Raw genomic sequence first — 25319 nt, 5'->3', positions numbered from 1 at the left:
ACGTACTCACCGGTTCCCGCGCTGGCAGCTGCGTCCGTAAGCAACCACTTGCCAGTCAATGCCCCTTCAGCTGGACTGCTGGTGACAACAACGCTGCTGCTCTATTAACAGGCAAGCCGTGAGGTTATCGTCTGTAGGCAACGATGAGTATCGACCGAGTAGAGGCAAAGGTCGTGATACTCGGCGCTCAAGGTGTGTTCACCCTCGTACTTTTGCTCGATTCAGGGGTTGTTAACCTTCGTCTGCATATAGGTGTGGGCAAGACCGCATTGTGCGTGCGGTACATACACGGAGGATGGACTGCGCAGTCCGCTTCGACAATTGGTGCCTCCTTTCTTACCAAGAAAGTTCAGGTGGATGAATGCGAAGTAAGGCTGCAGCTTTGGGACACAGCTGGACAAGAGCGGTTTCGTTCGTATGTATGCATTTCTCTTTTGAGGTTCATGAATGCTAATGATAACGATTCCAGGATGACGCCAATGTACTACCGCGGCTCGCAGGCAGCGATATTGTGTTATGACATTACTTCACGAGCGTCTTTCCACGCCGTCGAAACTTGGTTGAGCGAGCTGAGGAAGAACACGAGTCACCACATGATCATACACGTGGTGGGCACCAAGGCGGATTTGGTCGTTGCGGATCCGTCTAAACGAGAGGTTCAGTTTGATGAATGTGTCGCATTTGCTACGAAACATGCCGACGCCTTTGGTCAAATGTCGCATATCGCAACGGCGAAATCGGGAGCAAACGATATACCAAACTATGCACTAGTCGAAGGCGCCTGCCATGAAATCAGCAGCAAAGACGATCAAGGGGTCGAAGAGCTATTTAATGCTGTCACACGCAATCTTGTAGAGCGCCGCGAAGAGATAGAGCGCGAGAGGGAAGCCTTGTATAACAGGAGACAGAACAGTGTGCAGATTTCTGCAGATGTCTATCCTAGAGAAGCACCCGACTCGTCTAGGTGCTGCTAACTAAGCGTGAGAAAAGTGCGGATCTTTGTCTTGCTTGATATATGCTGGTGTTGGGTTGGGCGGCGTTTGATTTCTTTCCATTTCCTCAATTTATTCAGTTTGCATCATCCATGTCCTCGTCTTCTTCTTCTTCGTCGTCTGTTTCTTCCTCAATGCTCTCATAAGAATATTGATGGTCAAAGGCTTTCACTGCTTTGCCATGTCTCCCCCATTTTCGTTCCATGATGGACGTACCATATTCGAGATATTCTGCTCTTGTAACGGACTTTGCTTGTAGGGCCTCATCGCTGTCTGCTAGATTCGCGCCGCCTTCCCAGATGTATGTCGAAGGACTAAAGACGGGTCTGTCAGTATTCTTTCAGCTTCGAAGTAGACGGCCCGGAACTCACTCATCTGGCTTCGTAATTCTCACTATGAATTCAGTAGGAGCTACTGCACGCAACTCCGTCTCTATTCGTTCCTTGAATCCAGATATCTTGCAGCTACCACCGACCAAAACCACATTCGCAAGCAGCAGGGCTTGCAACTCCTGAGGCATATCCTCTATTGATTGCATGATAGTTTCTGCAATACCTGCCTGCTTTAAGCCGATATCACCGGGTTTGAATAAGAGCTCGGGTGCGGTGAAGCGCTCGTTTCCTAAAGTAACTGCCTGTTCACTGGAATCTGGACGAGACTTCGACCGGTCAACGAGGTAACCTGGCCGGTTTGTATTGAAGTCTGGTAGAACATAACTCACGGTAATATCGTTCTGGTTATTCTTGTGGCACATCCGTAAATCGGTTGCGAAGTCTTGTGACACATAACAGCATGATTCCTTGACTTGGTTAATCAAGTGTGTCTCATCCATCATGTTGTAGTGCCTGTATGAAATCGTCTCTTTCAGAAGATTGGTGATCTGCCTTCCTCCTACATTGATTCTTCTGACACCCTTCCACTCAACTTCCCCTTTGATGACCGGCACCACGTGTGTGAAACTGAAGCCAGAGTCCACAATCAAGACCACTTCCGCAGGTGCACCCCGTCTGTCGTCTTGCGTGCTATTCCAGGGTACAAGCGACGCGCCCGTGGTACGGTAATATGATGCGAACTCGTACTCCTCGAAGATGATCTGATCGCATGCAGTTTGAATACTCGGCAGGTTTTGCAGTGGCTCAGTGAAGATAAGGGAAGTCTGACTCGGGTCGACCTTTATAAAACAGTTGGTTAACACAAGCACGAAAAGGAGCGGACAGGAAGCCAACCGAAAGACACTCAGCGGAGAAAACTCTATCCCATATTGGTTTCTCAACCTCCCAGCTCGTCAAGTAGCCCTGACATGATGTGTAAACAGCTGCATTCTAGGAGCACGCACGTAGATAGCTACCCTTTCAAAAGGTCGTCTAAAAGCCAATGCCGATGTATCCCTGCAAGACTCCAATTCATCGGCAACGTATACCCTCTTGTCATTCCTCGGCCGAGCTAAGCAATTAGGGATTGAACGGCAGCTTTCTCCAGCAAACCCGGCCTTGATTGAATATGCGCCATTATCGAGAACCAGAGTGCTGGAGGTCATTCGTTCTCCTCGCTCTCGCTGGCGAGAGATTGGCCTTTGTCGCAAAGCTTAGGTATCCGTACTCCCCAGTACCGGTACAACGTCCAGCTACACCAGCCACACTGCCTAACTCGTATCGATACAGGAAGGCGACGGACAACGGTTGACGGCAAAACGCAACGTGAACCGAAAATATGGCCGATTCTATGGATGACGAACTTTCTTTGCCGAAGGGTTTGTAAGCCCCGTCCAGCGTTCATGAGCGCCCGCTGACGCGCCTCTACAGCAACTGTTCAAAAGGTCATCTCTGAAATCCTACCGAAGGATCTCGCATTTGCGAAGGAAACCCGCGATCTCCTTATCGAATGCTGCGTTGAATTCATTCATTTAATCTCATCAGAAGCAAACGAGATATGTGAGAAGGAAGCGAAGAAGACAATTGCTGCTGAGCATGTCGTGTCGGCTCTGGAGCAGCTGGGTTTCGGTGAGTACGTGGAGGAGATTCAGAAGGTGGCACAAGAACATAAAGAACAACAAAAGGTAAGGAGATGGCTCAGAGCAAGTACGTGACGATGCTCATTACGTTACTCAGTCGCGAGAGAAGAAACAATCCAAGTTCGACCAGTCGGGAAAAACTCCAGAAGAGCTGCAAGCAATGCAGGAAGAGCTGCTGCGCAAGGCGCGTGAGAGATACGAGACGAACGCAGAGTTACAATGAAGGATATTTGGTTTGGGGCGTTTGGTATGTGTCTTATGGGGTTCTTTGCTTTATAACTTGTATTCGGTTTTCGTTGAATGTTCTATTCTCATCGCGGCTGCAATCGACTACTTTGCCGCCGAAAGAGGAGACAAGCTCATTTTGACGCATTCACTTGCGCTTGGTTCACAATACTTTGGAACAAAGCTTGTTCCCGGTCCGAAAGTCTACCGGTCAAACCGCTGTACAGCTGAGGCTGACTTTGTTGAAGAGTGGAGAACAGATCCCGGAATAGAACGTACGCGTCGATCTTGTCCAGCGGCGTCTCAAACAACGGCTCCTCCTCGAGGTCGTCCACTCCAAACTCCTCCTCTTCATCTCCCAAAGTAACTGTCCCGCTGTGGAGCTTATCAGCTTCGCGAGAAAGGAAATCCAGATATTCGTTGTCTTTATCCTTCACGTCCTCATCCTCCTCAGCTGCCTCATCCCACTCGTCCTCACCCCAGGTGTCGCCAAAGTCTCCAAAATCATCCTCATTGCCGATTTCCTTTTCCATTTCCTCACGATTCTTCATCGCTTGAGGAAGACCCTCGAACAAGGTGAGGAGGCCCTGCATCAACTGCGGCCAGCCCGCCTGGATACTCGCAGGCACTTGCTCTTGAGGCATGCTAAAGAGAGCTGTGATGGCACAGATAGAAAGCTTCTTGTCGTGCACGCGGCTAAATGAACCAATGTTGGTGAACCAGAGATTGAAGAAGGACTGGACATAACCGCGCTGTTCCAGAACCGCCAGAGTAGCTGCTGGGTTGTAGTATATGCAGTTGATGACGAGCTCAAGTAGATAGATGCGATAATCGGCAGTCTTAACCTCACCCGGAGTCGTCAACCTGACCATAGCCTGATCCGCAAAGAATTGCAGATATTGATCAGCAGCACCACGGAGGTTCAATAAGACTGCTTCCGCCAACTTACAACCACAAATACGATCCTGAGCACCTAAACGATCCGACGAGAAAACGGTTTGGATGATGTCGATGATTGCGGCAAGGTAAGTAGGGTTCTGCCTCAGAGAGTCCGCTCCGTAAGACACAAAGTTATCAAGACATGGCAACATTTCGTCAATGAAGTCCATGCCGGAATCCTTGAAACACTTGTGAAGGAGCTCGAAGATTTGCCACATCGTAGGCGAGATCATCTTTGACGAGAACGTGCAACTGTCGATGATTTCAAAGATTTCACCGTACAAATCGACAACCTCATTGCCCAAAATCAACTGGATGACAGGCAGGAGAATGTTCTCAAGCTGGAGAAGAACCTCTGGTGTGTTTTCCAGAGAAAGGATGAGGGTTCCGATTGTGTTGAGGACACCAAGAGCAGCAAGAGACTTGTCATCAACATATTCGGATGCATCAAAGTCGTCGTTCGGATTGAACTTCTTCTGTTGGTCGACAGATTCTTGCATGATACGAAGGAAAGTGTTCCTCAAGGACTCCGTCAACTGAACAGCGAAAGGCGTCAACTCCTCTGAGAATACCTCAACGAACTGCTCCATAACATTGGCAAGGGCATCGACGTCAATCTCGTTACTGAGCTTGAGCAGCTGCTCCATAATCTGCGGAATCCTTGATACCATAGCATTCTTGATTTCAGGATGTTGGATCATAGGTTGCAACGCCAACGCGGCCTCCACGCGAACAGGGATCTCCTTGTCACCCATGCAGTTGATGATACTGGTGTAAGCGATACCCAGGTTGTTTTTGTCCTGGAACTGAAGGTCGGCAAACCTGTTCATCATTTCACAAGCGCGTGCACGCAAGAAGCCATGAGGACTCTGGAATTCGGGGAGAACGTGCGAGACAAAGAAACCCTCCATCATACCAGACACGGGACTGTTCTTTGCAAGAATGATATGAGCCAAGGCACCAACCATCCTCAACGCACCTTCTTTCTCCCTTGGGTTAGCCGCACCACCGGCAGCTTGTTGTGCAGTCAATGTCGAGTTGACGAAACCTAGGATGCCCATGAAAGTGTGCTTCTTGCGCTTTTGAGCAAGCGCCACAAGAAACTCGATGGCCGCAAAGTCAGTGGAAGAAAAGTCTTCAAAGAAGTCCAACTTGCGGTGGATATACTCTGCAGGATCATCCTCCCAACTTTCAAGGTCTTCATCAGTAAGGCAGATCTGAGGGAAGATGAAGTGAGAGACCAAATTCTCCACATGAGGTTTAAGAAGAACCCACGTTGATTTTGGTTTGATACAAGCCTCGAGATAGTGAATAGTGTACTGCAAGCAGCGCTTAGAAAGCCAGATCTTGCGTTGGATCCAGAGCTCAACCTGCTGCAAGTATGCCTTCAAGATCTCAGGGGCAAATTGCTCCACAAAACCCTGTGCAAAATCGTCGTACTGTTCCACAGCGGCGCCTGAAAGCGTTGACGGGTTGCCGTATCGCTCAAAGAGTCTGTTCAAGCTGTAGTACGCCCATTTCTTCGCCTTCCACCATGCGGTCACATCACGTTCGCCGTTATCATCTTCAGGCAGAGGCTTTCCGACAACCTGCAAGAAGAGAGATCCCCAAGGCACGATAGATCCAGGAGCCTGAAGCTCTCTCGACAACTCCAGACCAATAGAAGACTTGTAAATCTTGAGGACCAGCCTCAACATCTCACCAGCTTCAACGCTCTCCTGACCAACCAAGCCTTTTCCAATCTCAAGCAACACAGGGAAGGTTTCCCGGATAATCTGATCCAATTCAACGCGTTTGTCCCCGGATTTCCAGCGGTACACCCTAGTGATTTCCAACAGACAGACCAATCCCGCGTAGGTTGATTGCAGGTCTCCTTGATTCCGCAAGAGCTGGATGGTGGTTTCCATGAATCCCGGCCATTTTTCAGGGAATTCTTGCGCGAGAATCTTGTTGAGCACCGTGGTCCATTGAGGTCGAACGCTGACAGGTGCCGACACAAGGATAGGGACAACCCTCTGCTTGATCATCTCCTTCTCGTCGGCCGCAAGGGCGATCTGAACCGGAATTGAGGAGTCATCTTCCCAAGAGCGAGAAACCCTGTTCTTGAAGTAAACTGCGGCGGCTTGTTGAACTGCAAGATTCTGCTGAGAGGAAGCAGCGGCTTCGAGGACAGCAGCCATGAAGCCCGGAGTTCGCTCGGCCTGCCTCAACTGCAACTCGGCATGCTTTCTGACATTGGGGTCGGGATTCAAAGTCGCCGAGAAGAGTTCATTCACATCCATTTTGCAGCTCTATAGAGCTCAGATCGCAATGCTGAGCCTTCTAAGTTGGTGTTTTCCTTGCTCTCTTCGAAAAAGTATGAGCTGCCCCTTTCTCCTGCACCCCCGCACATTTCAACTTGAACGGCACCGCGGTGTAAAAGTGTACAAGTCAAAGTTACCAATACCGAATCAAACAGCCAGTCATGAAGGGTTCACCAGCATTCAGAGCCTTGATCGAAGAGTTCGCTGCAACGACCCCTCTCCGTCAGCCCATAGGACGGAAATCAAACCTCTACGAAGTATTGAAGCGCTTCCCAGAACTTGGAAAGGGTGTGAAAGTGGTACGTCATATCGACTTCTACTTCACGTCTAGCAATGCTAACCCAAGAGCTGCTAGGCACCTCTTCAGTGGGTGGACAAGGGCCTCAAGGATTGCTATTATTTGGTTACGAGGGCTGAACTGAAACCCGTAAGTGACATCGATGTTCACAATCACTTCTCTACTAACGTTATGCCCAGCGACGAATCCATCACGGTCATGCATGGGGTGTGAGATTCTGGAAGGGGCGGCCTGTGGAGAAGGAAACCCAGATCAAGGGTGATCTGAGGTGGAACTGGACTACGGTGTAAGCGGAACAGCGGAACGGCAGCTGGTCTCCTGACGGACAGTTTTCCCATCTTTATCTTGGTTTATGGCGTTGTGTGCATTTGCTTCTCTGTTGTTCTGCCTAGCTTTATCACGCAAAACAGTTCTTCTTATCAGACCGTCTACATATAGAGTGACGGGGCAAAGATAATGTCTCGCTTGATAAGCTCCTGACATTCTTCCATGCGAGTGAACAGTGCGGCATCACCGATCAAGCGCGCGGCGTTCTTTACTTCCCGACAGGTTTCATCTAGGCGAGTGATCGCTCGAACAATGGTACCCTCAAGAACGTCTGTCAACTCAGTGATGGTGTTGAATGACTACAGACAGTTAGTGACGAATGAAAGTCACAGGAGTGAACGTAACATACCATTCCACGAGCCCACTCGTAAACAACCTCCATTAAACCAAACTTCTTGTCAGTAAACTCACTGTCTTCACCTGCAAGCAACACCTGATGCTTTTCCTGCACTGCATTCACCCTCGCCGCAAGGGACATAATAATTTCTTTACCCTTCTCGAGATGAGGAGTGACCTTAGGCTCAGCATCACTGCGCTCTTGGAACACGAATGATGACAGTAATGCCACAATTTCTTCTGGCTCAAATTCTGCGAGCGTGTTCTCCAGCACGAGCTCCGTCAGAATGAGTGCATTCGTAGAGTTGACTTCGCACGCAACTCGGCCCTTTAGTTGCACCGTCAAATCCTCATCGATGAAATGCAGTTCCTTCAAAACCGCTATTCTCTGTTCGTAATCCGGCAGAAGCTCAAGGTTTTGGTCGGAGATCAGCTGCTTCAATTGCGTGATGTTGCTGCGCAAGAGATATTCTTGGTGTTCCATAGCGTAGTGCTTCAAGAACTCCGGACAGTCCAGACATGCTTGCTGTTGTGCTGCTATTGCAGACACATGCCTAGAATTCTGAATGTCGACGAATGGAAGATCTTTGACCTTGCTCCAATCTGCTTCTTCATACGCTGGACTGAAAACATCTAGCGCAACATTCGAGAGCTCATCCGCTGCACATTGCAACGTGGTCTTGTCTTGTCTGCGTGCTAGGTTAGAATCGACTTTGATTGTCGTTCCGGTAACGAATTCAATAGCAGTCGCAGGCACAGCGGCCAATTTCAAGGGACCTATCACCACAAAGTTCTCCTTCATAAAATCCTTGAACACGGGCAGGAACGGAAGAAGATCAGCCGGCTGTTTCTGTGTATCTTCCACCCTTGGTCGAAGGATATAGTAGGTCTTCGTGACATCCGATGTAGCAGCCACTTCAGAGATCAAGATAGCTGGCATACGCGTAGTCTCCTGCATAGACGGTTAACACGAATTTCCAAAACCCTAGCACTTCTTGCGATCCTTACCTTATCTTGGATAACAACCAAGCGCCCGGTTGACAATATACGACGACCAGCAGCATTCACCATCGCCTTATCCAACATGATACGTGTGAGCTGACGATAATCCATTGCAGCTTCATGACATTTCCTTAATCCGTCCCGACAGATGTCGCACTCGACGCGCACAAGTTTCTTCAAGTCCTCCTCGGTCGCCAATACCTTCTTTTGGTGTTCTGGCAACAACACTTGTGATGCATTCTCACTGAAACTGCGTTTAATCATCTCCTCGATCCTAAGTGCTTCGACTCGCAGCAGATTAAGAATCATGTTGTAGGTCAGACGGAACTGACTGGTTAACTTGGTCGCTGCACCGTTGATCATCTTCGACAATGTTGCCGTGTCTGGAACGTCATCGGACTGTGCGATAATGATGACTGTACCGGTGGTGTCGAGCCCACGGCGACCAGCACGACCAGCCATCTGCGTATACTCACCGGGCAAAAGGTCGCGGAAGCTACGTCCATCGTGTTTGCGGATGCCGGAGAATACGACGCACTTGGCGGGCATGTTCACTCCCATAGCGAAGGTCTCCGTAGCAAAAAGAACCTTCACTAATCCCCGGGCAAACAGAAGCTCGACAATTTCCTTAACGATCGGTAGCAAACCCCCATGATGGACTGCAATACCCCTCGATAACAAGTCTCGCATACGCCTAATTTGAGGCAACACCCGATCCTCAGCTTTCAGTCGGGCGATGGACTTTTCGATCGTTACATGGATTTCACTCTTCTCGCTTGCAGTGCAGAGATCCACATTGCGAATGGAGTTAGCGTTATCCTCACAGCGACGCTTGGAGAAGACGAAAACGACAACAGGCAAAAGCTTCTCCTTTTTGAGGTAGTTGACAAGGTGCATGAAGATGTTCGTGTCTTGTCGCTCCATGGTTCTCATGCCTCCTCTCCCACGTGAGAAATTGCTGGCGCCCCTCTGAATTTGACCTCCACCTCGAGCAGCTCCCCTGCCTCCTCGCTGGGCCGGTGTCTGGCCAGGCGCAGTAGGCTTGGGCTCCTTCGTCTTAGTTAAGGCAGCGTTCGCATCCTTCCATCCCTGCATCAAAAAATTCTTGTTTGCGTCCACGATCTTGTGCAAGCCCTTGTTGGCCCACAAAAAGTGTTCCAGAGGGACGGGTCGTTTGGGTGTTGAAATGACATAGATGTCCTTCTTCTTCGTTCGGCCTACCCAACTTGCGAACTCCTTTGTATTGGGTACTGTCGCAGACAGAAGGATCAGACTGACATGCTCTGGCAACATGATTATAACCTCTTCCCAAACCACTCCACGCTCGAGGTCATTTACATAATGCACTTCGTCGAAGATGACGTATTCGACATCTCGAATGATATCGGCACCTCTGTACAACATACTGCGAAGAATTTCCGTCGTCATAATCAAGCAACTGGCTTCTGGGTTGATCTGAACATCACCAGTAAGGATACCAACATCTTCAAAGGTGTTCTTGAAGTCTCGAAACTTCTGATTACTCAAAGCCTTGATCGGAGATGTGTAAATGGCTCTTGTCATGTGCTTGGCAGCGAGAGCAATTGCATATTCTGCAACCACTGTCTTACCAGCACTTGTATGCGCGGCCACGAATACCGAATCGCCCTGCTCCAAGTGGTAGACAGCCTCCTTCTGAAAAGTATCCAACTCGAAGGGATACTTCTTTGCCATATCCGGGACCAGATCATGAAAATTAGTAAGTTCCTGGTTAACGTCCACGACATGTGCCCACTCACGGCCTTTTGGCCGACCAGTGGAGGAATGTGCTGAGTCCACTGTTGATGCCAGTAGGGGAAAGTCGGTCGGCAAGAGATCATCGAGCCCGTCGGCCTCCTCAGAGATGCTGGGGTTCTGCTTTTTGGCCTTTTCGACTGAAGCAATCTCCCTTCGTATTGGCTTCACTTCACCCAGTTTCCACACATCTGGGTTAGTCTCGCTCATTTCGTCAACTTCGTTTGTATCATCATGCTCCGTCGCTCGAAGACCGCGGCTCAGCCCTGGTGCGACTTGAAGCAGCCCATTTGGTGACACCTCGTCATGCTTTTCCTCGCCATCTATAGCGCCATCCTCCAAACCACCTGGCAGAAATGGCACGAAGCCAGACCTTCCGCGGACGAAGTCCGTACGAGCAGCAGGCTTCCGTAGAATAGACGTCGAGTTCTTTGCATTGATGTCTGTTGATGGTATAGTGACTTCCTCGTAACCTGTGATTCGACCTTCTAACCCTTCACGGGTGAAACGTATAGACGTCCGCGAAACCGTTGTGGGAAGGGCATATAGCGAGTCATAATCTAGCTTTCGAGCGTTACGCCTGAAAAATGGATGTCAGCAAGTCATTTGATGGATCCCTCGAGTCACCCTTACTCTTGCAGCTTGTTCAGCCATTCTTCGGAGAACTCGCATTCAGGCGTCAGGAAAGCCCGCTCCAGTTCCGCAACCAACTCATCGGTTGTCTGTGGTCGTAGGTTTCGAGCTTCCTTGGCAATATCGTACAGCGACATGGCAGGTTTATTCGAGAAGGCTCTTCAATTGATTTTTGAGTTTGGCTGGTCGTACTTGGAGGCACGTGAAGCTGCAGTTGAAGCACTATGACGTGCGGTACACGGGAAGGGGAGGAGAGAGAAGGTTGAATCCTTCGATTTATCCATGGGGTATATGACTTCAATGCAAAATAACGCCTGTAACACCGAGCTCCAGGATGTCTCAAACAATTCACCACGGTACCTCACTGTCAAATTCTGCCATCGCTGCAAGTGCGTCTTCGTCGTCGTCCTGTAAGTGGGAAGTTTCAAGCTTCACCAGTGCGGATTCCGCTGGCATATTGACTTCCATTGGCTCCAAGCCTTCATCGTCACTCGGGAATCCATCAGCAGCATCGAATGGTGGTTGCGTATCGGCCTTGGTGCCAGGTGCGAAGGGATTTAACTCTTCGGGTTTGTCCTCCTCCTGCAGCTGGGCGGTATCTTTCCGTCTTTCAGTTTCAATCCACTCAGCGCGTGCAACTCTCATCCGTTTGGAGTGGCCAAGCTTCTCTGTCATTGTAAGAAAGTCTCTGAACGACGCTTTGGGGTACACTCCGTGTGCCCATAACTGGTAGAAGTTGAGAAGGTTCGATAGATCCCGGAACTCAATCGGAAGTTAGATTCAGCATCCCATCAGCGGTGCATTGCGACTAACCTCATGTCCCTTGCCTTTGAACTTCAATTTCATTGGCGCATCCTTTCTCAGCTTTGGCAAGCCCATTGGGCCAAGAAGTCTGAACGTACATCATCAGTATTACATCCACAATGTCAAACCCCTCAACTCCTACCTTTCCTCGTTCAACTTCACTCTTTCCTTTCGCGGTTTTATGACGACTTCCTCATCCAAACCCAACCCCTCACCACTACTCCTGTGGTGACTACTAAAAGCCGCAGTACTGTCGTTCAGGGCGTTTGCTGGAATTCGCAAATCTGTATCAATCTCTGGCGGCAAATCATCGTCGCGTAATACTGGCCTCGATGCAGGCCGTACTACATCGTAGGAATCCAAAGGCTCGTCAAATTCAACATCGTCGAAAACTGGTGAACGGCGAGCAGGAGCGGTGGAGGCAAAATGAACAGCATCGTTATCTTCGTCGAAGAGGTCGTTCAACTGAGTTGAGGAAGCCATGGCCGTTATGATAGATCGCCTTCTGTGGGAGCGTTCAGCAGTTCACCGAGGAAGACGCGACTTGCGATCGACTTGTTAATTACAGTTAGAATGTCGAAAGTTCCGCAAAACATGAAAGACACCAAATAACCAATCGAAAACGAACCTGAAAGGTGAACCATGTATCTGCCGTAACTTTCCATGCAACTGCCTGCCGCTGTCCCCCACCTTGACCAGTTACACTCAGAACAGTCGAACGGACAGAACCGACAGAACGCTCGACTTTATTCATCGCAATGTCTGTGGCAGCAAAACCGTTCAAAACCCCCTATCCGGTCATTGACACCGACCCCCATTTCAAGCGTGTTGTCGGATACATGCGTCCCTCCGACTACGCTTTCATTGTTGGTGGATATACGGCTTTCCCCGGTGCGATTTTGCTTTGGGGTATGAAGGACCACCGTTCTATGCACTCTGTTCGAGCGTTCGTGGCTTACAATGGCATATTATAGAGAGAATCGTCCCAGGCAAATACCCACCAGGTGGCCGTGACGCTACTCTGCGTCTCTGCTGCTTTTTGGGTCTTACGGGTGGTTTCCTCGCCGCTTACCTCCGATCATCGCAAAGATTCTGGGGAACTAGAGAAAACGCACAAGAAGACGAGAAGGACAGGATGGAAATGGCCGAGAAGATCGAGAAGGGCGAGCCTCTGTACGGCGTTTCAACGTTGTCTGAGTACTCCCAGGGCGTGGCCGCTCGCAACAGCAGATATTCCGCGTGGAAGATGGCTTCGGTTCCTTGGTTCAACTTTGTCAACCACAACCAGCACGGTGTCGACGTGAAGGAGCGCTACGGTTACGATGAGGCTGCCGCACAGGCGGCGAGGGAAGCGAAGGAAGCCGAGTTGGCTTAATTGGTCAGGAGTTGTCAATTGTAGACTACAAGGGCGCATATGAGTTCATTACCTCGATTCCTATTTACGAAAAGATTTCGCGTACAACATCTGTCAAAGGCTTCTCCAAGCACTTCATTATCTGAGTGCCATACCTAATGGCGAAGTTGCCGTCATCAAACACAACCCGTATCCGGCGCGCTTCCCCATTTGACATCGCCCTTCCGGCTATCTCGTGTTCTCCAAATTTCTTCCATTGCCGGTTTCCAACTTCCAGTACATTATCAATGATATTGTGGAGGGCCACTTCTCTGGCAAATGCACCAACGTCAGCCAATGTGACTAACGTTGCTTTCCTTACTGATTCAGAGTTGTCACGCCACTGAGCTTCAATGGCATACATGTGACTGCTTCCGGAATTCGGCGTTCGCAGTGTTATCTCCACCAACTTTTTCGAGGCCACAGCAACTTGAACCTTACTTTCCGGGGACCCAGTGAGCTGTGACACGAGCTGCATTGTGTCTTGAGCTTCAGCCAAAGCACCAATGTTCGAGCGTTTCGTGACATGCGCTCTTGCATCAAAGGAAGCCTTCTGCAAAGCTGCTGCAATCGTCTCTATTTCTACAACAAGGGCCTCCAGCGCTGTTTGATGACGCAAATGTGCAACGAGCGGACGGAGAACCAGAGGTTGATGAGGTGTTGCTCGTAGCTGAAGTACTGTTGGTGGAGCTTGCATTCTGCCAAGTTGCACCTTATGTGCATGATCAAGAAGAATGTGCGTTGCAGCCAAAACAGCATGACAGTATTCAGTGAAGCCATTCATGCGAGCTTCTTCTGCGACCTCTTCGACATCCCGCGCAGCCAAGTCGATAGCGAGTTCAACGTTATTGTTCAAAGGAATCAGGATGGTATCGTCTGATACGCGTATGTCGGCATGTGCGAGGTTCTTGGCTTCTCGTAGAATCTAAAGGAGGTTAGTGGAGGAAAGGATGAGACGATTGGGGCATACACACCTCTAAAAACAGCTCTGCCTCGAACAAATAGTCTTTCGCTTGATGAATGTTGAACTCAACAGCGTTGCGCTGTGCTTCATCTTCCCGGTCTTCCTGCCATTTCCTGCTCGCCAAAACGTCTCCATTACCACGCAAGACGCGAACGCGAAGGCTATTTCGTCGTGCGTCTACAGTGATGTCGCTTTCAAAGTCCAGAGTTCCGTTTGAACTTCGAGTAAATATGCCGACACCTTTCGCACCATACGTTGAGCCAGCATCCCGATAGTTGAACCGAAGACCAAGATTTCTTCCAGTAGCTCCGCCTGGTAATTTAACAAGAGGCCACCCCTGTTCTTTTAACTGCAAAAGGTCATGCCATACTCCGAACTCCGTGTCGGACTTTGCCTCTAAACGAGCCGCAGCGTTCAAAAGTGCATCCGAAGCATCGCCGAGCGCCTTTTTCTTCCATCCTCTGCATACACTCAGGTCCTCTCCCTTTGCTGCTTTCTGGATTCGGCCTGTACCGAGTCCACCCGGCTGGACGCTCTCCTTTAAGACAGGAGACATGGTAACTCCGGCCGCAGCAGGCTTCGCCATGGAGACCAGGAGAGACAAGAAATCCAACGACAATGACATTTCGTTCTGAGCCTTACTGATAAGGCCAATCAAATTCGCTCTCACGGCTTCCACACGTCGGTCGTCGCTTGCTTTGTCATCGGTATCTTCAATCCTTTCTGCGGGCGGTGCGATGGCGGTTTTCGCGAGCGTTTCGGCCGTCACTTTCCTGAAAGAGCCTTCACCATACTGCGCCAGGGCCCGCACGAGGAAGTCATCGAGGTCTCTCCTAGTTCGAGCAGGATCAGCGCTTGTTGTGTGGTGAACTGTGATGGAGATTCATACCCAGTGTGCGTTTTCTCGCCCGCAAGAGAAGTCAATGGTGTCAGAGACAACTCAACGTCTCTGGTGTCATCTTCCATTTGTCATGGGTCGCCGGTTATGGAGCAGGAAATGCCGTATAGCCCTTTTGTCTATTCGTACGACGTACGACGCGACGACATGCACAACGACACGTCTTGCGCACATACCGGTTTATCTCGGTACATATGGGTTTACAGTTCGATAGACAGCAGCAGCTATAGAGCGATACAAAATGCTAAAGCCTCTTGGCATTGTCATATTAACAGGGATCAGGCGCCCTTGGCTATGGCTACTGCTGCTCTACCCGGCGTATACGTATACATGTATGTCCTTCATAGTCGCACGCTGGTCGCCTCGAATCTCTGTTTACGTTAATCCCAAGCAGCTAGACGCTCTCCGTCTAAGTTCTAGATATTCGTCCAATGCCTCCACTGTCTCGGAAGGACTTGCAATCCAGACTGTTGTCGCGGCAAGGCGGGCTTTGAAATCGTTATGCCCCAGCGACAAAAATTGGTCACCGACGTGTAATGTGCAACGCCCGTGAATACCTCCAAGCCAAGTCTGTAGGCTAACGACACCGAGTCGTTTGTCTCCAATGTCGACCCAAACATCAGCACCGCCGTTGAATGCTGGAGAACGTATATGTCAGCGTTGAACCCTTTACGGTCAGAGTGCGCACTTACCACAAAACGGGATTCTTTGAGAAACTTCGGCAAACATCAGTGTTCGCTGTACAGCCAACACCACCTCCTCGAGCTGCTCGCGTGAGAGGGTCTTTCCGGGAGTGGGGTTCATCCCCACAGCTTTCCCTTTCCTCAAGATCGTTGCAGGAAGTCGCATCATGTCAATGCATTCCCGAAGAACTGTCTCTGCAATGTCCAAGAACTGATGAATATCTTCGTCTTTAAGCGCTTTCATAATGTCAAGCTGCCACTCCTCTTCGTCAACCCATTCAAGCCCCGTCTCAGCCTCTGAACTGTATCGTAAAAGGTAGTTCGACTCCCCTCCAAGAAGGATTAATCTGCTTTAACTGTCAGCACTGTATGCCACACATCGCTGTCGCGACAAACCGTTTCTTCTGCTCCTCCGTGAGGTCCGATGCGGCAACGGCGTCGAGCAAGCCGTAAATCCGTTCACGGTACTTGACACCGTTCTTCTCTTCATAACCAGCGGCTGTCAGAATTCCGACGTGGATGTCAGCGCGAAGCAGTGCGATCAATCTAGGGATGACTGGGTTGTCAGGCGATAGAGCACCTCCGTCATTGTACAACGTCACGTCTCCGTCGAAGGTAATCAGTTTCAGGTCGTCCACCAGAGCCATGAGCTGAGCCGAATTAAGCTACAACACAAAGGTTAGAAGTTGATCGATTGAAAGTGTAGGGTAGACGTACGGTCAATCGAACATCGTTGAACGATGGCGCCACGAACCTCCGTGCTGATATAGCCCGTCTTTCTTCATTAGCCTGAGCACAGTCAGTACTGAGCTTCCGAGTGGAAAGGCGTCCATACCAAGAATGCTCTCTCCAATGGCAGCTTTGTCCAGAATGTACCGACCGAGGGTACCAACAGCTTCAGCTTGGATTGGTCGACAGTGCCTTGCTCAGCATGCGCGATATGATCATCAACCAACTCCTCAATGTCGTGGAACACCTCAGCATAACGAGATCGCGTATCCGCAGATGGGGCTTTCCAAGCGACCCCGTTCTCCGCAGGTGAAGGGTTGACACGCGGTTGCGAGTGTAGGACGAACGGCACAGCCAAGAGACCCTTGATCCACTCGATGAAGTTGTCGCGGCGGTGACTCTTGAGAGCGTATTCTACTCTGTATCTTGTCGTCATGTATGCTGGTCGGATGTAGTTGTTGGCAGTGTCGGGTTCGTCGGGGGCGGCTGGGATGCGGCGGAAACAAGCTTGAGCTTAATCTGGGTGGCAGGAATCGACACCACTACATACACAGATATTTATTACCATCATGGACCTCTCCACCTCTATAACTACCCGCACACGAAAATGGATATTGTACATGTCAAGATCTTCGTGCAACGTCCGCCCATTGCAGTACAGACCAACTCCCGTGATCGTACACGACATGACTATGATCAGCACATTGATCACGAAAAGCACACATCCCTTCCAACTACTACGCCAAAAGGACCAGCCCCTCTCCTTGATCTCATCGTAGAACCAGGAGATGCTCGAGATGCCGTACGTGAACCAGGACACGAAGAGTCTCGAGATCAATCCTAGAAGATCGTTGAAGTCAGGCATAGACTCCGCAATGAACCATGCAATCACCCACAACGCAACGACAATACCAACCCACAACACGGTTGAAAACCATCTCCTTGATGTGTAGTACTTGGTGCCATAGAAGAGGCCCTGGAAGACATACTTTGTTGCAACTTGACCATTAATCACACCAGCAATGACAATGGTGACAATGGCAAGACCATATCCAACCTTGCGAATTATCTCATTCGTGCTTCCCAAAGCAGGGCTTTGTGTGTACTGGCCAGCAAGCCTGTAGATCAAGGCCCCGGCAATGGTGTAGAATGCCGTAGCGGTGAACTGCAGCAAGCAAAGAGCTTTGGGGTAGTCTTGTGGGTTCTCCATCTGATGAAGGAGAAGAATGCGAGATGCCCAGCATATGCAAAGACGATGTTGGTAACAGCAGCGAATGCTCTATAAAACTCAACGTTCTCTGCTCCCACCATCCAAGCCACGGCGGTACCGTTATAGCCTGCCGGGTAAGACTCGACAGCGACGCCAATAATAGTGAGAAGGACCGCGGACAAGATGCTCAGGAAGGACAAGATGGCAAGAAATGACAGGGCCTTCAGTGTCCTCGGAAGCGTGAAGACGATCGAGATAACCATGCCAACAATGCCCCAAACAATCGTGCAGGTGGCGTGCCCGGTAATAACGTTGAAACAGATGTCGAAAGTCAAGATATGACTGGCCATGGTAAAGGTCAACATGATGACCTGCGCAGCCCCAAACAGTTCCCTTCCAATAGATCCCGCAATAACGAACCCAGCATCCGGTCTTGAGCCCTGCAGTATAGGTAGCTATCAAACCGAGACCCACAATCAAGGTGAGAAACGGCGGGACGAGAAGATCTGATGCCAACATTGTCAAAATCACCAGCTCGTCGCGCGCACGGATTTGTAACGTACACTCTATATTTCATTTGGTAACGTGGACGAACTAACCGCATGCGGTACACACACACGGTCAATATAGCCGATCAAGTTCCCAATGATGGGTATATTCACCAGAGTAGATCTTAAAGGTTTGATGTGGATGGCAACGGAAAAAGTGCCGCATGCAAAATTGGTTCAACTACGTTCCCGCGCTCCTTCTTACATCATCATGTCCATGTCGGGCTCCGGGAGCATCTCGCCTCTGCTAACACTACCCTGCAACTCTCTCCTGATCTCCGGACCAATTTGCGGGTGTCCCCTCGACCTTATAATATCCAACAACGCATCCTTCTGCTCCGGTGTGACATCGTTCTTGTACCTCTGTGCGAAGATCAAGAAACTCTGCCAGAAGATGACGGGAAGATCTTCGTGCTGACCGGGCAAGCGAAGGAAGTGGAAAACGAGCGCATCGACGACCTTGTATGGCAAGGCATACTTCTTGTCGAGGAGGACGCGGATGAAGAGAGAGGATGGGCCGGTGTAGTCCATCTCGGCCAAACGCAACAAGGCGGCGGAGGAGTGAAGTGCGGGAACGGAGACCTTGACGAGGACGGAAGCAACGATAGCAGCCTCCTTCAGGGTACAGGATCCACTCTGACACAGAGGGAACAAGAAGCCCTTGAACCATGCGGCAGGCTTGTAGAGACCCTTCTTGAGCGACATGTAAAGGTGGTAGTTGAGCTTCTTGTTCTCGTAAATGTCGTCACGCACACGCTGCAGCAGGATGTTCGACATGAACTTCTGAGTCTGAATCGCCTTCAAGTTGGAAACAAACACCCTCGTAGCCTCGTAACATGCGTTGGGCGACCACTCGTCCGGTCGTGTGATCCACAGAATCTCCTCCCAATTTCTCAGTCCCGGGATGATCTTGAATGCCTTGGGGAGCTTTCCGGACTTGTATCGATGTAACAGTTGACCGACCTTGGTGTATACTTCGACGACCTTTGGCGGGAGAGATGATTGTTGGTCCTCTTCCGGCGCTGCTGATGGCATACCTGCCTCCTTCTCCTTGATTCGCTGCATGATCATGTCCGCCAAACTTTGTCTCTCACCGAGCCCGCTCGGCAGAAACTTCTTGAAAAGCTCTTCGTCGCCCTCGTCAACCTCGATCTCTTCGACAACATCATCGCCGAAGTCTTCGTACTCCTCGTCGTCTTCCTCACCCTCCTCGTCGTCGACCATCTCCAATCTCGGCTGGTTCAGGGCATCTTTCCGAGGTGCTGGGGCGGCCTTCACAACGCCATTTTCCGTATCAAGCTCATCCTGCTGCTCCTGAGCAAGCTGCAAGATCTTTCGCGACAGTTTCGGGTCGACGTATTCCTCCTCCTTCACCGGTCTCGCCTCGCGCTCCGCAAACTTCTTGCGCTGAGGACGTGCGCCGGCCCAGACGGCACCGGTGGCCTCTGCATTGTCCTCCTGGAGCTCGACGTGGAGCGGGTCGTGTCGTGGTCTGGTCACCTTTGCTGCCTTGGGCATTTTCTCGCTGGTACAAAGAATTGCTTCTTTCCTTTGGAGGTTATCGATCGATTCGACTTTCGCAAAAATATTGGGAGCGCATGCGCGGCTCAGGGGGGGCATGTCGTCCGCGTCCAAGCAAGCAGCAGACAGCCAGCATACATCCAGCATTCATCCATGGAGCATACACTGCCGGGCCGTTCGCCGTCGCTTCACCAGGAAGAGCAGCCAGTCAGCAATGGTCCAGCTTCAACGGTGTGGCAGGACGCGGTCGTGACGGCCTCAGGGATCAAGACGAAGATGGTCAAGCGTGCCAACCCGTCAGACAGCACCTCGAGATCAAAGAAAGCGAGAGAGGCGCGGGAGAAGAAGGACTCGAGAAAAACAGACAAGAAGGGTCAAAGGAATGCTGAAACATATCCACCACTGCGGCCGCGACATCGCCCTCCACCTGTTAAAGAAACAGACTACAATGAACTGCCGGGGCCGCCTCTAATGACCCCTATCGACGAGAGCGCCGAGGCCACACAACTGTTCCGTTTCTCGGCCGACTATCTACGGAACCGACGAAGCTTCTGGTATATGCCATGTGTTCCAGCACCTCTGATGCCAAGCATCGTTTACAGTTACACGGAAGTACCCCCTTACGGCCCACGAATCAACTGGCACGATATGAGTCCGGCAGTGTTATTCGACAAAGATGGACTAACGGTAACGACGGACAGAGGGTTCCGAATGGCGCGAGCAAATGTGATGTTGCGCGAGGGCAGTTGGTATTTCGAATGCAAAGTGCTTCGTGGTGGAGGAGATCAGGGTGGGCACGTACGAGTAGGCTTGGCGCGAAGAGAGGCATCGCAGGAAGGTCCAGTCGGATCAGATGGGTACTCGTACGGTCTCCGTGACCAGGAAGGCCAGAAGGTTCACTTATCCCGACCACGGCCTTTCATGAGCGAGTCATTCGGCACTGGCGATGTCATTGGCATTCATGTCCATCTCCCAACACTCGCCTCACAATACCCTGACAAGAAAGTACCACATCCTTTTCGACATGATCGATATCCCATTCGATGGAAAGGTCAGCTAGCATTTGAACTGCCGGACTATGCCGTCTCAAAAGCAATGGACAATCTTATGGACCCCGTGCTGAATGGGAAAAAGGCGGCCGAGCCCCCGACATTACCGGGATCCTTCATCAAGGTGTACAAGAACGGTAAACCCATGGGCACAGCCTTCGAAGACCTCTATTCCTTCATGCCGCCCAATTCAACACAAAATAACAAGGAAGAATCAATAGACGATGGCATGCTTGGATATTATCCGGCCGTGAGCGTGTTCCGGAAAGGCATGATCAAGTTCAATTTTGGGCCAAATTTCGACGCATCACCTGAAGACGGACTGCTTCAGGACAAGAAAGCCAATGTTCGAGCAGTACACGAACGATTTGATGAGCAGATAGCGGAGGATGTGACATGGGATATCGTCGATGAAGTCATCTACTCGGAGTATGATGCAACAGAGGAGGCTGCGACAGGGAACGCGCAGGCCAACCTGAAAACAAAAGGGATCAAGACGCTTCTTGATGATTAGGTGCATCAAAGGTGCGATATGATTGATAATAAAATGATCCTAAGAAGCCAATATAAACGCCCTTACGCCTTCCCGTCCGATGTGCTATGGAAAACGTTCGTTTTCCGCATGTCTTACTCGTCCTCCTCATATTCCTCCTCTAGTTCTCTGTGTTGCCTGCTTCTCCTCCGTCCTCTGTCACCTCGGCCGCGTACAGCAGCTCGTTCACCAACATAGGCATCACCAGTCCACTCAGTCTTGCAGATTGGGCACTTGGTTTGCCTCGAACCAGTGAAGAACCTTGTTGCACAGAAGTCATGGAAACGGCACTCGCACCGCATATTCGAGCACCGCTGACCATCCGTGATTATATCCTTGCAGGCCCGACAGCTCTTTATCCGTACGATAGCGTTTCCATCCTCATCTTCGTCGCCGTTGTATTCTTCTTGTAGGTAAGTCTGCAGTTCGAGGAGCGTACGCGGCGAAAGCGCGTAGTAAGCTTCATCAGAACACTCCAACCATCCCTCCTCCACAAACTTCTCCAACACTCTTTCCGTCATTTGCTGCGTCAACTTCACATCTTCATGTCTTCCGTGTCTCAGAGCGTCGATTGAACTGACCGCCATAACCTCAGCTTGTGGTGTGTTCTTGTGGATGAAGATGTCGTTCAACAGCAGTCGAAAGAATGCAATTTCTGACGCATTGTGATTTGTAGCAACCTTTGCAATTTCATCCGATGTTGTGTTGACGAGGGCCCATACTGGTACGCCGTCTTTCTGGTGGACGGTCTTGCGGATCTCGAGTTCAAGGTCGGAGATTCCATCGTTGATGATGGCGATAAAGTCATCCACTGTACCTTCACCGACATATGGTTCGTCCCCAGGTCGATGATCTGCTTTGTCACGTAAGCTACGGTGATATGCTCTGCAAGAAGCAAACTTACCTCCAAGAGCTTGGGTTTGAATGGCCTTGAGCACCGCCACTGCTTCCGGCAATGGTACAGCACGACGAGCCATCATGGCCTGCAAGAACGCGCGATGCCCAATTCCATACTCGCGGTCATCCATTGCTTACTGCTTCAATTGTCGTCTCTCCTCGGTTGCAATTAAGGTTTAACTCAAGCTGGGCGCGTTTGCATTTGAGTGCACGTGTACTTGTACTGTACTATACAGTAGGTATCGCCGGCACAACGAAAGTCAACCTCGAGACGCGATAACAATCGATTCCAGCAATGTGGTTAACAGACAGTCAGAAAGTCGGTGTCGCTATGACTGCCTTTGGCGCGGGCTTCTTCTTCCTTGGAATCATGATGTTCTTCGACGGAGGACTCTTGGCAATCGGCAACGTGTGAACCCCACTCTGTTTGCAATGACACCCCGCTGACCGTTGTATAGCTCTTGTTCCTCGCCGGTATTACGCTCGTTATTGGATGGCAAAAGACGATTGCGTTCTTCGCACGGAAGGAGAAAGTTCGTGGTACCGCATGTTTCCTCGGTGGAATCTTTATGGTCTTAATCAAATGGCCAATTACCGGTGTGGCTGTTGAATTGTTTGGTTTCTTGAACCTGTTTGGAAGTTTCTTTCCGGTATGTCACCACTTCGTTGCCGGGAGCGTTAATTGCTGACGATAGGTCAGGTCATTCTCTCATTCTTGCGGTCGCTGCCGGTCATCGGTCCCGTTGTTAGACATCCCGCGATCGCTCCTACGTTGAACTGGGTTGTAGGAGCAACTTCTGCATTGCCGGTGTAAAGGCGTTTGTTTCATTGATTTACTGGACTGGACGAAGAAATTTGCAGCAGATGGGGGTATATTCCTATTTGTCTCCGTAACACCTAATAATACTATAATGCGCGTCCCATAAAGAATGTCTCCTCGAATACTCATACACAAAAACCACAACTACAGCATACTCATAGCTTGGCCTTGGCCACGGGCAACCTCATCGTGTCGTACACCTGGAGGGACAAGTTGTCGGTGGGGTGGCTTCCATGGAACGACAAAGCCCTCGTATCAACCATAGCCGGGTTCAAATCAGAAATCTTCTGCGCACCGATCAAGCGCATGTTCATCACCATCTCATCCTTGAGCAACTGCATTGCCCTGCTAACACCCTTCTCGCCGTACGCAGACATGGCGTACAAAAACGGGCGACCGATACCGACACCCTTGGCGCCAAGGCAAAGAGCTTTCATGATATCGGTAGCACGACGGATGCCACCGTCGATGTAGATCTCCAACTTGTCCAACCAGTTTCTCTCGAGGAGAGCTTGCCTGACCTCGACCAAGACCTCGATGGCAGGACGAGCGTATTCGAGCTGGCGACCACCGTGGTTAGACAAGACCACACCATCGACACCAGCTTCGACAGCCATGATAGCATCCTCGGCACACTGCACACCCTTCAACAAGATAGGCATCTTGGTAATCGATTTGAAAAAGGGGATGTCCTTCCACGACAAGCTCGGGTCAATGAAGCTCGAGATAGCACGAGCAGCACCCTGACTTCTGTCCACACCGTCCTCGTCGCCCTGAACATTGGCAGCCTGCTCACCATACTTGACACGCATGTCCTTTTCTCGTCTACCCAACTGCGGCGCATCGACCGTAATGAATAATCCCTTACACCCCCTTTTCTCGGCATGCTGAACGATACGCTTGGTAACCTCACGGTCCTTGTTGACGTAAAGCTGCAGCCACTGAACCTGATCCGCCTGAGCCGCATCCATGATCTCGTCCATGGAGCAGGAAGCGAGGGTGGGGATCATCTGGATGACGTTGTGCTGGTGAGCGGCACGAGTCAAGACGACTTCACCCTCCGGGTTTCCGAGTTTGCCAAGAGCAGTAGCAGTGACGTAAAACGGACAATCGACCTTCGCCCCGAGCATCGTCGTAGAGATATCAACATGCTCGACATCCACCAACACACGCGGCCTAAACCAGATCCTGTGGAACGCAGCGTGGTTCTCACGCACGGTAATCTCATCGTCAGCGGCAGAACTGTAGTATGCCCACGCAGTCGTCTTCATCACAGATTTTGCGACAGATTCAAAGTCGGTCAAATTCAAGCACTCCTCGAGGGCAGGCATGTCGGCAATACGAGCCTGTCTCTCCTTCTCCTCGGGAGATTCCTCAATAGACTCGACGGCGACGGAGCCCATATCGACCTCGCCCTTGTGGTTTTCGGGTTTCAAGTTTTCGGCGATGATTGAGGGAGGGTGGATCGGATCGTAGGCAGCTGTGGATCGCGGTCATGTCAGTAAGAAGATAATAGAGATGCGTTGAGACCCCACATACCAGTAGCATCCTTCCCGGCATACTTCAGAATAATAGCCTGACCTCCAGGGTGGTCGGGGAGAAAGTTGGTAACGTCTACCCAAAGTGGTCAGTAAATCATCTCGGACTTGCGGGAAGCAGTGGAATGATGACTTACCATAAGCCTTTCCGTGGATGATGACCCAGCAGTCATCCTTGCTGTTGTGCTTAGCGACTTCCTCACCGGTGAGAGCCATTGTAATTGTCGTTGACCTGGAGGAGGAGGAGGATGGTGAATGGTGGTGACTTTTATTCCCGGGGTGATTGGGCGAGTTGGCGGCGGGTTCCGATATCGCGGGGGATATGGGCGGGGCAACGTTAACGCTAGGGACTCGAGCCGCGACGCGGAAACATGGAGCTGTCAATTGGACAAAATCAAGGCATGTCATACAGAGCTATATTTTAGGAGTGAAGAGAAAACCAATCCTCCTTTGATCCCTCTCTGTTCAGATCCGGTGATTTCGGGTAAACGTAAAGTTGTTGCGGTCGGCTCGGCTATTATGGTTTAACTGCCGATCTTTATGCAACACCTTGCCCTCGGGATTTTTTACGTTTCGAGAAAAGACCCTGGAAAAACACAACGCCAACGACAATGTCCGACCAGGTAGTCGATCCAACAGCTCCCGTCTCTTCGGCTTCCAGCATCGTGGACGATGACGAGCTTCTCTTGGTATGATACACTGCCTCTTCGGAGAATCAGTTACAACGTACGGTCGCAATTTTCGGACGATTGTCGCCCTTTTTGACATTCCTACGATGGTCACCCCATTCCTTGCGCTCGCTTCATGAACGAGATCAATCATGATGATCTAATAAATCTACTCTCTATAAAATCCTCAGGTTCGTCCTTCACATGGCACAAACGGGTGCCCGGC

The 25319-nt window shown here is 50.6% G+C and overlaps 17 protein-coding genes across 17 annotated transcripts; 7 read left to right on the top strand and 10 right to left on the bottom strand.

Moving 5' to 3' along the window:
• Positions 1 to 143: 143 nt before the first annotated feature.
• Positions 144 to 974, top strand: SAICODRAFT_7949 (ras-like GTP-binding protein RYL2; the record flags this gene model as incomplete). Its single annotated transcript, XM_019171157.1, has 3 exons — positions 144 to 192; positions 253 to 415; positions 470 to 974. 3 exons carry the CDS (start codon positions 144 to 146, stop codon positions 972 to 974), a joined length of 717 nt encoding a protein of 238 aa, XP_019023637.1.
• Positions 842 to 2571, bottom strand: SAICODRAFT_81215 (actin-like protein ARP6). The gene is made up of 4 exons (XM_019171232.1): positions 2341 to 2571; positions 2219 to 2287; positions 1364 to 2163; positions 842 to 1306 (listed from the first exon to the last, which is right to left on the bottom strand). The coding sequence occupies exons 1-4, from the start codon at positions 2527 to 2529 to the stop codon at positions 1069 to 1071; spliced, it is 1296 nt and encodes a 431-aa protein (XP_019023636.1). The 5' UTR covers positions 2530 to 2571; the 3' UTR covers positions 842 to 1068.
• Positions 2572 to 2714: 143 nt separating this feature from the next.
• SAICODRAFT_57946 (transcription corepressor) lies at positions 2715 to 3226 on the top strand (the record flags this gene model as incomplete). The annotated part of the gene is made up of 3 exons (XM_019169568.1): positions 2715 to 2742; positions 2795 to 3048; positions 3101 to 3226. The coding sequence occupies 3 exons, from the start codon at positions 2715 to 2717 to the stop codon at positions 3224 to 3226; spliced, it is 408 nt and encodes a 135-aa protein (XP_019023635.1).
• On the bottom strand, positions 3176 to 6449 carry SAICODRAFT_66128 (ARM repeat-containing protein; the record flags this gene model as incomplete). Its single annotated transcript, XM_019170197.1, has 1 exon — positions 3176 to 6449. The coding sequence occupies one exon, from the start codon at positions 6447 to 6449 to the stop codon at positions 3363 to 3365; it is 3087 nt and encodes a 1028-aa protein (XP_019023634.1). The 3' UTR covers positions 3176 to 3362.
• Positions 6450 to 6609: 160 nt separating this feature from the next.
• Positions 6610 to 7217, top strand: SAICODRAFT_19700 (uncharacterized protein). The gene is made up of 3 exons (XM_019166145.1): positions 6610 to 6769; positions 6826 to 6897; positions 6948 to 7217. The coding sequence occupies exons 1-3, from the start codon at positions 6632 to 6634 to the stop codon at positions 7056 to 7058; spliced, it is 321 nt and encodes a 106-aa protein (XP_019023633.1). The 5' UTR covers positions 6610 to 6631; the 3' UTR covers positions 7059 to 7217.
• SAICODRAFT_81207 (antiviral helicase) lies at positions 6996 to 11016 on the bottom strand. The gene is made up of 4 exons (XM_019171231.1): positions 10840 to 11016; positions 8440 to 10786; positions 7445 to 8380; positions 6996 to 7394 (listed from the first exon to the last, which is right to left on the bottom strand). The coding sequence occupies exons 1-4, from the start codon at positions 10974 to 10976 to the stop codon at positions 7197 to 7199; spliced, it is 3618 nt and encodes a 1205-aa protein (XP_019023632.1). The 5' UTR covers positions 10977 to 11016; the 3' UTR covers positions 6996 to 7196.
• Positions 11017 to 11161: 145 nt separating this feature from the next.
• On the bottom strand, positions 11162 to 12157 carry SAICODRAFT_19698 (Swi3-domain-containing protein). Its single transcript, XM_019166144.1, has 3 exons — positions 11786 to 12157; positions 11653 to 11731; positions 11162 to 11601 (listed from the first exon to the last, which is right to left on the bottom strand). The coding sequence occupies exons 1-3, from the start codon at positions 12124 to 12126 to the stop codon at positions 11188 to 11190; spliced, it is 834 nt and encodes a 277-aa protein (XP_019023631.1). The 5' UTR covers positions 12127 to 12157; the 3' UTR covers positions 11162 to 11187.
• Positions 12158 to 12401: 244 nt separating this feature from the next.
• Positions 12402 to 13018, top strand: SAICODRAFT_93412 (uncharacterized protein; the record flags this gene model as incomplete). Its single annotated transcript, XM_019171873.1, has 2 exons — positions 12402 to 12552; positions 12618 to 13018. 2 exons carry the CDS (start codon positions 12402 to 12404, stop codon positions 13016 to 13018), a joined length of 552 nt encoding a protein of 183 aa, XP_019023630.1.
• A 64-nt stretch (positions 13019 to 13082) lies between these two features.
• Positions 13083 to 14966, bottom strand: SAICODRAFT_25818 (uncharacterized protein; the record flags this gene model as incomplete). Its single annotated transcript, XM_019166887.1, has 3 exons — positions 13083 to 13961; positions 14011 to 14833; positions 14890 to 14966. The coding sequence occupies 3 exons, from the start codon at positions 14964 to 14966 to the stop codon at positions 13083 to 13085; spliced, it is 1779 nt and encodes a 592-aa protein (XP_019023629.1).
• A 307-nt stretch (positions 14967 to 15273) lies between these two features.
• SAICODRAFT_35556 (putative IMP-specific 5'-nucleotidase) lies at positions 15274 to 16746 on the bottom strand (the record flags this gene model as incomplete). Its single annotated transcript, XM_019168429.1, has 5 exons — positions 15274 to 15536; positions 15591 to 15931; positions 15978 to 16246; positions 16299 to 16370; positions 16417 to 16746. The coding sequence occupies 5 exons, from the start codon at positions 16744 to 16746 to the stop codon at positions 15274 to 15276; spliced, it is 1275 nt and encodes a 424-aa protein (XP_019023628.1).
• Positions 16747 to 16849: 103 nt separating this feature from the next.
• Positions 16850 to 17416, top strand: SAICODRAFT_30655 (uncharacterized protein). The gene has a single exon (XM_019167733.1). It carries the CDS (start codon positions 16918 to 16920, stop codon positions 17152 to 17154), a length of 237 nt encoding a protein of 78 aa, XP_019023627.1. The 5' UTR covers positions 16850 to 16917; the 3' UTR covers positions 17155 to 17416.
• Positions 17417 to 17419: 3 nt separating this feature from the next.
• Positions 17420 to 18029, bottom strand: SAICODRAFT_30654 (uncharacterized protein). Its single transcript, XM_019167732.1, has one exon. It carries the CDS (start codon positions 17868 to 17870, stop codon positions 17436 to 17438), a length of 435 nt encoding a protein of 144 aa, XP_019023626.1. The 5' UTR covers positions 17871 to 18029; the 3' UTR covers positions 17420 to 17435.
• A 217-nt stretch (positions 18030 to 18246) lies between these two features.
• Positions 18247 to 19157, bottom strand: SAICODRAFT_30653 (Bystin). The gene has a single exon (XM_019167731.1). The coding sequence runs from the start codon at positions 19137 to 19139 to the stop codon at positions 18270 to 18272; it is 870 nt and encodes a 289-aa protein (XP_019023625.1). The 5' UTR covers positions 19140 to 19157; the 3' UTR covers positions 18247 to 18269.
• Positions 19158 to 20060: 903 nt separating this feature from the next.
• Positions 20061 to 21152, top strand: SAICODRAFT_25816 (uncharacterized protein; the record flags this gene model as incomplete). Its single annotated transcript, XM_019166886.1, has 1 exon — positions 20061 to 21152. One exon carries the CDS (start codon positions 20061 to 20063, stop codon positions 21150 to 21152), a length of 1092 nt encoding a protein of 363 aa, XP_019023624.1.
• Positions 21153 to 21265: 113 nt separating this feature from the next.
• Positions 21266 to 22198, bottom strand: SAICODRAFT_93400 (uncharacterized protein; the record flags this gene model as incomplete). Its single annotated transcript, XM_019171872.1, has 2 exons — positions 21266 to 22026; positions 22075 to 22198. The coding sequence occupies 2 exons, from the start codon at positions 22196 to 22198 to the stop codon at positions 21266 to 21268; spliced, it is 885 nt and encodes a 294-aa protein (XP_019023623.1).
• A 164-nt stretch (positions 22199 to 22362) lies between these two features.
• SAICODRAFT_7936 (Got1-domain-containing protein) lies at positions 22363 to 22881 on the top strand (the record flags this gene model as incomplete). Its single annotated transcript, XM_019171152.1, has 3 exons — positions 22363 to 22476; positions 22526 to 22717; positions 22768 to 22881. The coding sequence occupies 3 exons, from the start codon at positions 22363 to 22365 to the stop codon at positions 22879 to 22881; spliced, it is 420 nt and encodes a 139-aa protein (XP_019023622.1).
• Positions 22882 to 23006: 125 nt separating this feature from the next.
• Positions 23007 to 24710, bottom strand: SAICODRAFT_93394 (uncharacterized protein). Its single transcript, XM_019171871.1, has 3 exons — positions 24563 to 24710; positions 24427 to 24501; positions 23007 to 24367 (listed from the first exon to the last, which is right to left on the bottom strand). Exons 1-3 carry the CDS (start codon positions 24639 to 24641, stop codon positions 23043 to 23045), a joined length of 1479 nt encoding a protein of 492 aa, XP_019023621.1. The 5' UTR covers positions 24642 to 24710; the 3' UTR covers positions 23007 to 23042.
• Between the last annotated feature and the right edge of the window lie 609 nt (positions 24711 to 25319).

Source organism: Saitoella complicata, assembly GCF_001661265.1.
Source record: "Saitoella complicata NRRL Y-17804 unplaced genomic scaffold SAICOscaffold_14, whole genome shotgun sequence".
In the NCBI taxonomy this organism is placed as follows: Eukaryota; Fungi; Ascomycota; class Saitoellomycetes; order Saitoellales; family Saitoellaceae; genus Saitoella; species Saitoella complicata.
The sequence above is the reverse complement of the archived record's forward strand: the minus strand, read 5'-3'. Positions and strand labels throughout refer to the sequence as shown.